Here is a 12,092-nt window from a genome sequence, read left to right on the forward strand (position 1 = left end):
GAGACATTCTGGGGTGTCACAATATTGGGGGGTGGGAACGGGGGTGAAGGACCTCTTAGTATCTACTTGGTAGAGGTCAGGGATGCTGCCAAATGAACTTCAATACCCAGACAGCCCCATAACAAAGAATTATTTGATCCCCAATGTCAATAGTGTTAAGGGTATAAGTCCTGCCTGAATTCATTGTGCTGGATTCACTCCCTCCTTTCCAGTATGCCTATAGGCCCATGTGCATTCACAGACACATAGCTTCACACACTCTTACCCTCTGCTAGATACATACATGTGTGCACGCATACACACACACACGCACATACACACACGAGTTGGATGTGACACTTTATGATAAAATCGAGGATTTTATCAATGTAGATCTACTTCCCATACACAGTGCCTAGAACTCTACTGCATCTGCAAAAGGGTAGAAAAGTGGGATGAGAAGGAATGACTCCTGCTGTCCTGGAGCTTTTGTGAAACCTATTTGAAGAGACAAAAGAAGCAACCAAGAAATCAGAAGTTGCCTTTCAAACAGTGGGGGAAGCTGTGGGCCGTATTAGCTGTGGGCACTCAAAAAGGAAGTGAGACGGGAGGAACAAAGAGGGGCACAGATAGGGCAAGGGGGAGAACTGGAATGAGGGCCTCTGAGGAAGTGGTGGGGAGTGAAGGTGGTAAGGACAGGAAGGAAGGAGGAAAAGCTAGCCTGACATGTGCACATTCCCAATAAATGACAGCAGGGTCATCTGAACGCAGTCCTAGGGTAAGAAATGTGAAATTTGGTGCAGTGGCCAACTCTAGGTCCAGGTGTTTATCTGTATAGATTATTATAGTTTTCGTATTGCTGGCAGTCACAGCTCCAAGAATTAACAACTTGGACAAAATGCCTTTGCTGTGTCTATTGAATTGGTTTGCTAATAGTTACTAAGTACCTGCCACACTCCTGCCAGTGCCTTGGGGCTGGATGGACTAAAATTGACCCCCAATAGAACTCTGCCCTCACACAATATGTTTTCCAGTGGGGAAGAGGACATACAGTTAATAACTAAAAGACAAGGTGAAAAATGAGGACTACAATTAAACAGGAGGGGTTTCTTCCAGGGGTGAGGTACAAGAAAGCTACCTGAAAGAGGCTGCGTTTTAGTGAGACTGTGAAAGTCTCTTTTCCGCATATGTTTCCTCATAAGTGAAATGAAGATAAACATGTTCACCTTTCAGGATGGTTGTGAGGTTAACATGATACCACAATGTGCCATGCCAAAAAGATTAGATATTGTTACTATTTATGACAATATGGATGAAAACTTAGATCAAGGATTTAACATATATGATATGAATTGCATTTTACCAGCCTCTCAGACAAAAAAAAAAATCTGAGTCACCCTCAGCTCTTCTCTTTCTTTCATACCCACATCTAATCAGTGAGGGAAATTCCATTTGCTCCAACTACAACACCTATGTCCAAAATCTAATCTCACCTCCTTCACTGCCACCTCCCTGGTTTGAGAAATTCATCTGGGTTATGATAGTTTCTGGCTCACCTCCCTGTTTTACATTTCATTCTCCTCCATTATAAAACTTCTAAAATAATCCTTCTAAAAACAAAACAAATTGTTCCACAAGTCTGTCCAAAAGCCGATAATGTCCCAACCCATTGCATTTAGAGTAAAAGTCAGAGTCCTCATGATATCTACCTCATACTACTCATTATGACTTCCCTTCAGAGAATTGATTTCCTACTCTTCTATCCCTTGCTCACTCTCCTCCAGCCGCACTGGCCACCCACACACCAGAGACTTCCTCCTGAAGACCTTTGCATCAGCTGTTCGTTTTACCTGGAACACTTTTACTTGACACATCTCCCTTACTGACAACTTAATCTAACCCAACAAATGGTTGCTCAGCACCTTGTCTTTTCAGATGCTGATTTGGATCCTGAGGCATCCACCTATGTCTCCTTTCACCATCCTAATTTTATGCTTTGACCTATGGATCAAGTCAGGAGAATGCCAAGTGCCCTGAACAAAGACAGGAGAGGCACCTGGAAAAGTGCTCACACTATCAAGTAGATTCTCCTCCAGCCCCAGCATCTGTGACTGAGGCTTTAAACCAACGAATAAGCTGACAGTGTCCTAAAGGGGTCAGAGTGGCAAGAAGTGACATTTTCCAAGGAGGACTAAAAATCAAATAAGACTTTAGAAGCTCATAAACTCAGCCTGACTGTTTTTCAACTCACACTAATTAAAGGAAGTAAAAAGAATGGAAAAGGGCCTATTAAAGAGAACATTTGTGGCATCTCTACCCAGATTCCTATGGAGTGGGGTGGTGATAGCATTATCATTCCTCATTTGCAGAACATATGCTATAGAACACAGAGTAGTATTCATATATTACTGACTGTTAAATTAAAGTCCTATAAGCTTTAAAAAAAAAAAAAAAGCAAAAAGAAGGCCAAAGGTCCAGAAACTGGAATATTATGATAACTATGTTGCCTGTATCAAAATATAGTAGCAATATAAAGATGCTGATCTCAGAAGGAAACAGAGCTTAGAGAACACAATCTGTCAAGGTTCATTCCAACATAAACATTATGGTTAGGAGCAAGATGGCCATTGGCTAATGACGCCCCATAAGCCTAGAGATTAGAACAAGTTCCTTATGTGGACTTTAACAACCGGCCCAGCAGGCACTCCAAAAGCACTCCAAAACAATTCAAAGTTGCTGAAGCATCAGAAAGTAGGAGGCCCAAGCACCTAAGAATTGGTAGTAGAAAGGAATTTGAGGCCCTCCTTGGTGGCCCAAGGGGTTAAGTCTCAGCATCATGCTGCTATCTGCAGTCACTACAGCACAAGTTCGACCCGCAGGCAGAGAGCTGACCCACATGGTACAGAGATCTCTCCTGTATCGCCCACTGCTTCCCTCAGCAGTGTATTTCAGGAGTGTATCTCAGTAGATCTGCCTGTTCTGCTCCCCACTCTGCCTCTGGTGAATCCTCTCCCTGCCCCACACCTCTGACCTCTGGCCTACACCCTAGCTCTTGTATGCATAAATAAATAAAATCAATCTTATTTTGAAAAAGGAATTAGAGTTCTAATCCATGTGTTTTTGTTACACAAACTAATTTCTGGGGACCAGGCCAATGACACAGCTGGCCTTTTTTGCAAAGATACATGTCCTAAGATCCCTCCAACCATTTTTTTCTCAAACTATTTTCCCCATTGCTCGGCAGATGCCTTCTCAGTCCATGCAATTTAAGACTTCCCCTTCCCATGTTCTCACTCATGAAATAAACTCCTTTATTACAAAAGGACATATGTGCTTATTGACTTGCCAAGGAACTTGTTTTTCTTCCCCATTGCTCCCAGAATATATGCTCCTACAGGCTAGGAAGCATGCTGACCTAATCCTAGCAATCTCAGTGTCTAGTATAATGCCTAGTACATAGGAAATCTCCAGCAAATATTTAGGAAATAAATGGAGGATGAGTGAGTGAGCAAGTTAATAAGTGAATGATGCTCTCTATCCTTCCTCTTAATTGTTGCTTTTGGTAACAGGAACAGTACAACTGGACCCTCTGCTGTGGTCCTGTTCTGCCCTAACTATATTTCAGATGCATATTACACGTGTGACTCCTATTTAAAGCGTCTGTCTCCCCTCCCACAGTTCCCACTGGAAAAGTAGCAAGCCAATGACTCCACCTTATATTGAATCCTAGAGGGCCGTCACCCTGATCAGAGTGGTACCTATTCGTAGGCTGGCAATGACTTCCAACTTGGGTGGATTTTCTTGAAAAAGAGAGTTAGTCCATTCATATCTTCTCTCTCAGAACTTAGAATGAATTAATACAGAGAGGAGAGACAGAGTTTGTTTATACTACAAAATCATGCAAAGTTGGGACATGCAGCATGCTGGGGCCACCCTGATGATATTATCAGAATATTCTCCCACCCCTCCCCTCACCTTGCTTCTCCTGAAAGAGAGAAGGAGTTATGGAGTTAGGAGTTGAAAGGAAGAGTGATGGAGTTAGGAGTTGGCAAGGTGAGTAAAGATAAGAGAGCTGATGTGCTTAGAAAAGCTGGGAAGTCATGAGAAAGAGACAGAGCTCCCCAGAGCTACCTTCAAGACCTTGCACAGACTCATTGCTCATGCTTCCTGGATTTCTGCTTGATTTTTCCTAATCCTTAGAATACACCACTTTCCTGCCTCACATATATATCACACACTTTCTAATTGGACTAGTTTGAGTGGATTTTGTTTTTGTAGTAGACTCCATGCTTCAAAAGGCTCAAGCATCCATCCCCCACTTCAAATTTTTGTCCATCTTCCCATGGATGAGCTCTGTCCAGGGTTCCTGGCTGCAACAGAATCACCCTGTGTTGGTCTCAGATTCTTCCATATGCCTCAATCAAGATGTGGAAAGAACCTCTTCTTTGCATTTTCAAAGCCTGTTAAGGTTGAATTACGGCTTTCCCCATAAACAAAAGATGTCTTTAGAGTCCTAACTTCTAGTACCTCAAACATTACCTTATTTATAGATTGAGTCTTTACAGAAGTAATCACATTCAAATCAGACCAGTTAGGTGAATTCTAATTCAATATGACTGGTGTCCTTATTAAAAGGGACAATTTGGAGATGACACATACATACAGGGAGCATAATATGTGGAGGCTGGAATAATAATTAGTCTGCAAGCCAACATACTTCACAGATGGCCAGCAAATTACCAGAAGCTTAGAGAGAGCCATGAAACATATTCTCCTCACAACTCTCAGAAAGAATCAACAAATACTCCCCAACCCACACACAGGTACACAATGAAATAAGTTGCACAGAGAACACTTTTCTTAGCATAATTGAAGTCCCCACACACATCTGTCTGAAAGGTGCAGCTTGAACATAAACAAAATGTTTTTATACCTTCACCCTTTACAGGATAACCCCTGCCTTGAATTCCTCATTTATAGTCCCTAAATATCATTTTTTGGTATGGACTTCAACCCCAATAACCTTCTTTCCTCCTTCCTTAGGAATGGAACTCCTAATTTTCAGCTGGCTGCATGGCTATTTACATTACAGGCTGTGTTGTTTACCTTCACTTGCAGCTAAGTTGGTCCTGTGATTAGGTTTTAGTCAATAGGATATAAGAGGAAGTATCAAGTAGACCTTTGAGTAAGAGTCCTTAGAGAAAAGGGTCATTCCCTTGTTTCCTTCATCCTTCTTTCTGCTTGGAAGGTAGTATGCAACAGAACTCTCATATCAAGGAAAGAGTGTGGGAGATAGAATTAGCTATCCTATTATCTCATACTTTCTATGTGAGAGAGAAATAAACTTCTTCCTTGGCTTTTCTGAGATTTTCTGTCACCCATAGTCACACTGAATCCTGATACTTTTAACTTACTCTTTCTACCTCTTCCTTTTCTGCCCTGTTTTCTCTCCTCCAAAAAGAAAGTACTCCTAACTGACAAAAGTCTCAGGCAGAGAGGATTAAGAGTGTAAAGGCCAAAAAGAAAAGTTAATTATAGGTGAACTGCTATGAAGTCTCCTGCTAGATAGTCAGTAGACAGGTATAATAGATTGTGACCCACTTTTGTTCTTCTCTATGTCTAATCCCTGTCCCTCTTTCAACTGTGTTAACTTCTTACAGGTGATGTGCCTTCTCAGAACTCCACTGTTCATAAAATGACGTCCAAACTTGTAAACTTGGCATTCAAAGCCTGTCACTATCTGTTTGCAATCTACCTCTTCACTGTTCTCTTTTACCACATCTACTAAAACCAAACTGGACTGTCTGACCCATACACCACACACATTTCAACCCCCTCTTAGTATAGTGCAAAGGGCCTGAAGTCTGAAGTCAACTGGATTTAAGGCCCATTCCAAGTACTTTCACATTTTGTGAACTCTGGTCCCTTGTTTCTTCATATGAAATAATACAATTCCTCACACATATGTTCTGAAGCCAGACAAAGATTTTGCATGAGATTGGAGCTTGTAAAACATAGAAAAGGACTTGTAAGTCAGGACTGTCCTGAACCTGGTGTTAGGGTGTATATCTCTTTTGGCTCTGAAACTACTAGGTAACTGCCTTTACGTCAGTCAATTACTTTCAATGAGCCAGCCATAGTACTAAGTGCTCTTCACACATTACCCCATTCCTAAGAACCTTAATATCCATCATTATAACCTCCTTTTACAAAACAGGAATCAGCTCCAGATATAAACTCATTCTGATTCTACAGCCCTAGCTTCCAGCCTTACATATAACTCCTTGAGTTCCAAGGAGTGTCTTACAACCTAATCACATGTTTTTGCCTATGGAAACGCCTACCTTACTTCCACCTGAGAGTACTATTTGGAACTCCAGTGGATCTCATGTTAAGGCTCTATCAAGCAAGGAAAAATAACCTGGATAGGGATCTACATGAGTATCATCCTGGCTGCCCACTAGACAGCAAGATGAAAAAGAAGCTGAGTGGTTGTGGTGATGAAGAGGTGGCTCTTGTTAAGTCAACTCTCAAGATAGATACCAGGATCCCTCATCAATTAGGCCAGAGGAAGGATGGCTAAATACCACCACAACTGAAGATGAAAAGCAAAGCTCCAATTCTGGATATATTACAAGAAATGCCCTAATTCTTTATGTGCCTTTGACTCTGTCTTCTATACCCTCCACACTCATATCTCAAAAGCTCATCATAGAGGAATACTTTGAAACAGAAAAGTATTAATACCTCGACTTATGATGACAAGACTAAAGAACAGCTCTCCAGGCTTGCCTTTCCCTTGCATCTGCCCAGAACCTGCAGATGAGTGTTGGAGGTTACCATTCTTGCTTCTGACATTTCTCAGCAGAGAAAAGAGATTCTTCTGATGATCAGGCTCTTACCAAGAGTTTTCTGGCTCTCTAGAGGGTTGTAGGCCTTCTTCCCTCCCCTCCAAAACTTAGGATTTTCATAAGTAGGCATGGAAGTGTCAGTCATATCATCAGATCAAGAAGCCTCTGGGCCTGGAGCCTAATAGAGTCCTCAGTCCCTTAACACAAAGATGGGGTTTCCTCTGTTGGGAAGGAGAGAACCCTATTCCTTTCTATAGCCCCATCCCATCCCGTGGTGTCACATCCTCAACTGGGCCCCCATGCAGGAGACAAAACCTAAAAAAAATAGTTAATGACACTTAGTTTTACTTGTACCTCCTTCTAGGTACATTATGTGCATTAACTCATTTTACCCTCCACAACCCCTGGAAGCAGGTATTCTTATTAGCCCCATCAAACAGAGAGAGATTGAGGTCTGAAAAAAATAAGCAACTTGTCTAAGTCGCAGGGCTGGGGATGTTGGAAGCTGGAATCCAAAAGCAGGCAACCTGGCATCAGGGTCAATGGTCTTCACATCAAAGCACAGGGCCTACACAGCAGGAAGGCACTGTAGCCCATGGGGCGGACAGTAGGCCTCTTCCACTCAGCCACCCTGTAAACTGACCAGATTATCCTGAGCCACCAGTATCAATCCCAGCCTGCTGCCTTGGCAGCTTTGCAGCTTTGCTTTTCTGTCCATACAGTTTATCTCCACATTGACTTCAGCACAAATCTGTTCATGCCCCTCCCCTGCTTGAAAACCATTTATAGCTCCCCACTGCCCAAGAGGAAAAAGTCTCAACTGCATATTGTGCTACTTTAGACATAATCATGTCCAGCCTACTTTAGACATAATCATTCCCTTCAAAGCGCCCTCCTCTCAAGGCAAGAAGTGCTACCACTCTGCTTTCAGGGATGCACATGCTGCCCATCCCCTTGCAGTATCTAATTTTAATCACCTAGACCACATTGGTCCCAACACCTACACTTGCCCCCATTTAACCGTTTTCATCTTCCCTTTATACTGCCAAGTTTTGAAGTGAAAAAGGGCCCTTACTGAGTCTAGTTCAAAGTTCCCATTTTAGAGATGGAATAACTGAGCTCTCTTGAAGTACATAGATTATTTGTTCTCTGGATGGGAGCTATTCATCTCGAACACTCCATGGTGCCTGAAGCCCAGTAAGTGTTGAGCTCTTGGGGCATTCTCTCAAACAGTGGCCTTCGGGCCTCCTATACTTAATTAACTTCTCTTGGTGCCTGCATCCTGCAATGCCTGACCTGCTCAACCCTCATCACTGGGGTGGTGTCTGTTATTTGCCAGTGTAGCAAGCTTCAGAGCAATTTTTAAATTCACATTTAAGTTTGAAAACTACAATGAGTCTATGGAGATTGCACCACAGATGCCACTTAGTAGAAAGAGTCCCTAGTACCTGAAGCCTCCCTTCCCCCAACCACCACTTCCGCCTTGAATTTGCGGCAGAGGCGTTTGAAAGATTAGATGGCTGAAACTGTAAGGCGGGCTTCACAGATCTCCCCAGACGAACTGACAGATTTTCTCCCCCAGAGGCTTTCCAAAGCTGAGTGAAGGATCCCACCTCTCAGGCCTATGCCTCAAGCCTTGCACAGCCCACTGGACTCTGCCAAATCAGAGGTCATCTGACCCAGGAGGAACAGGCAGGGGAAGCAGGCAGATGGTCGTCCCTTTGGACAGGGTTGGAGGGAGAAAAGTTGGGCCAGGCAAGAGAAAGAAGGGCGTCCCTTTATGAGGCCAAGATGGAGTTCACTCCTTGGAGTGCTGGGTCTGGCACATAAAATCTGCTTGCCAAGAGTTCTGCTGGACCCCATCTCAGAAATGCAAAGCATTCAGAGAGGGTGTCTAGTGGAAGGCGGGAGAGGGTGGTCAGAGAAGGGCTGGACAGACTGTCTAACTTGCTCTCCCCATGCCTACCCTTCCCCAAACTTTCGGCCCCACAGCACCTAAAGGGAGCCACTCTGTCGCCCTTAGACCTTGAGTCAGCAGCGCTCCCTCTACACCGGTGCTGCCTGCCTCCACAGCATCTTCCTGCATATGGTTCTCAGGCCACCTGGCCCTTTTCTTTGCTACCAACCCCCTGCCCACACCTACCCACGCCGTGCCGCTCCTTGTCAGTTTTGCGCCAGGGGGCCATGGCTGGGCCAGGGGCCTGCAGCGCTGTGTCCTCCTGTGGGGAAGCAGCCCGGGGATGGCTAGGCACTAGGCAGGGCCCCACTTCCTTCCTCTTTTAAAATCCTTCTCAGGGCCCGCCCTCCCCAGGCCTCCTTGCTCCTCCTCTTCCCCCTCCCTCCAGTAGGGCCGAGGCACACGCAAGTCTTGCTGTCATACCCAACTTTTCCCCTTCTCAAATTGTTAGGGAGAAATGATGTCCTGAGCCAATCCCATACAGGCTTTGTGGACTCCACTCCCAGTCCAGACTAAAACCATCAAGACAGTGGGAAAGACAAATCCCATCACCACCAAAGGGAAGGTGGCTGGGACCTGAGGGTGGAGTTAAGCAGCCAGGTTGGGTATAAAAACCAAACATGTGGGCCTTGGGGGGCTTGCTATCGCTCGCCTCTTGGCTTCACGGCTCCTGGCTCGCGGCCAGCTCTCAGAGTGCCATTTTGGGATTCCTGATTGGTGGATCGGGTAGGACTCATTTAAAACTTTGTCTCCCACTTTTCTCCCTGAGTTGTACATTTCCTCATTTCCCCTTCCTTGTAAATAAACCTTTTATTAACCTTTCGCGTGTGCCTGCAGTAGAGCATTGATAAGTCCTTTTAAGCGCGCGGGTGAGGACCCACAGTCAGGCACCCCGTTTTGTATCGGGGTTGCTCTACAGCAAGATAAGTAGGCAGAGGCCCATCACGTATGTGGGGCCAACTGTGCCAACACCAGAAGTGCAGAAAGTTCCCAATTCCCAAGCCTGATTGATGGGAACCCCCACTCCTTTACCCGTAACATGAGCTCTAGTATCAGATGAGGGTTCAAATCCAGATTCTGTTGGGTATCAGCTAAGCAACTAAGACAAATTGCCTCATTTTTCATCTTTTTTTTTTTAAAGATTTACTTACTTATGCATACAAGAACTGGGGTACAGGCCAGAGATGCGGCGGGTGAGAGGATTCATCAGAGACAGAGTGGGGAACAGAACAAGCAGATTGACCGAAGTACACTGTTGAGGGGAGCAGTGGGCGAGTCAGGAGAGGTCTGCTGCACCATGTGGGTTGCTCCCTGGCCGGCCGGGGATTGAACACGTGCCACAGAGGCTGCAGACCACCTCATAGTGCAGTGCTTAACCCACTGCATCACCAGAGAGGCCCAAATTGCCTCATTTTTCTACATTTATTTTCCCATCTGTAAAATGGGATACTAGTAGCTATTTCTTATGTTTATTGTGAGGATTAGAGAAAAAAACACATGCAGCAGGTGACCCCTAAGAATTAGTGTGAGGATTACAGAGGTAATATACATAGCAGGTGACACATAAATCTTAAATACCCACCTGTAGGGCAAGTCACTTGTGGTTGTATTTTTTTGGTGCCACAGACCCTTTGGAATATGTGCCGAAAGCTCAGGAAACATGCTTCTGAAAATACAGAAGCACAAGATTTATCAACAATGCCAAGTTGTTGAGGGTACTCTAGCAGTCAGTGACCATGGATCCCAGGAAAAAAATCCTAGTGTTAGGCCAATGGAAACATTTCTTTTCAAATTCTCTTTTATGCTGGGAACAGATTCTATTAAGAGACACAAATATCTCCTTGGTCTACAGCGATAAGAACGAATTAAAGTCTTCCTGAATTTTCTTTCATTATTCATAATTCTCACTACCCCTTTCTGTCTTATACTAGAGTCAGAAAGATAGATTAGGCAATATCACAGCTGACAGGCAGCTATGACAAAATGTTAATGTCACTTTAAAGTATTTCTTTTTCAGTTTTCTAGCAGCCCACATTGGGTAATATCTTTCCTATTGGGAAGTTGAAACACCCAGGCTTCCACCAGAGAAACAGAGCCAGAAGAATATGGAGCTAGCTAGCTAGATCTATTGCAAGGAATTGGCTTATGTAACTATGAGACTGGCTAGGCATGTTTGAACCAGCAATCATTCGCATAGAAAACCCCACTCTCCCACACCATAATATGAGTTTTGGTGTCAATCACCAGATAATGCAGACTGGAAACTCCCAGGTAGGAGATGAAACTGCTGGCCAGAGGAGAAATTTCTTCTTTTTCAAGGAAAGTTCAGTTAAAGACTTTCAACTAATTAGATCAGGCCCATTCAGATTATTCAGTATAATCTCCTTCACTTAAAATCAGTTAATTAATGATGTTAATTACATCTATTAAATACTTCCACAGAAACAACTGGATTTGGTGTTTGATTGAATAATTGAGGTCTATAGTCTCTCCAAGTTGACTCATAAAACTAACCACCACAGCAGTATTACACGTTGTATTATACATCAGAGGTTGGCAAACAGTTTCTGTACAGTCAGATAATAAATAATTCAGTCTTTGCAGTCCAAGAGGCAAAATCAAGGATATCTTGCAGGTTCTTATGTAAAAAGAGAGAAAACAAGTTTCCAGAATTTTGTATTGATAAAATACATTCAAAATAAAATACAAAATTTTACATTAAAATTTGAGTATATTCTTTTGTGATATAGGTACTTCTGTGGGGAGATCATATTTCACTTCAGCAGTGTTCCCTGTCATCAAATCTGATTGCAAGTGTTCATCTGTAAATTTTGATGTGTAATGAAATTTCATGTTTCAGTAGCAAAAATGTCTTTTCACAGGGTAGTGAAGAATTAACCCAACTATAAACAAATGTATGTTCTGCTCTGGTCTTTGTTCTCACTACTGAAGGAGTTCTTTAGGCTCTTGAACTGTCATGATTTTCCTGGGTCGCATTGGATAGTGAAAAATATGATTTAAGGTGGGGACTGACCATGCTGAGATGAATGATGAGATGTAAGTGGGGGCTTTGAGCCACAGGATACTAGTTTAGATCAACCTTATGAGCAATCAATCCATCATTCTTACATGACAAAGCCCCAGTAACTCTGGACACCAATGTTTTGGTGAGCTTTTCGGCTTGATAATAATCCATAAGTATTGTTACATATTGATACTAAGAAAGTAATACACCCTGAATCCATGTGGAGTGGACAAAAGAAACATTTAGCTGTTCCCTGAACTCGATGTACTTCCTCCCGGGA

The 12,092-nt window shown here is 43.4% G+C and overlaps 1 protein-coding gene across 1 annotated transcript in view; it reads right to left on the bottom strand.

The window, feature by feature from the left end:
* Nucleotides 1–9,062, bottom strand: part of DOCK2 (dedicator of cytokinesis 2) — a 395,355-nt gene extending 386,293 nt beyond the window's left edge. Inside the window, exon 1 of the mRNA XM_054691629.1 lies at nt 8,974–9,062. Coding sequence (XP_054547604.1) covers nt 8,974–9,016 — 43 coding nt within the window. The 5' untranslated portion in view covers nt 9,017–9,062. The remainder of the gene's footprint in view (nt 1–8,973) is intronic.
* Between the last annotated feature and the right edge of the window lie 3,030 nt (nt 9,063–12,092).

This window comes from Talpa occidentalis, unplaced genomic scaffold, assembly GCF_014898055.3.
Source record: "Talpa occidentalis isolate TD23 unplaced genomic scaffold, MPIMG_talOcc4v2.1 talOcc4.9, whole genome shotgun sequence".
In the NCBI taxonomy this organism is placed as follows: Eukaryota; Metazoa; Chordata; class Mammalia; order Eulipotyphla; family Talpidae; genus Talpa; species Talpa occidentalis.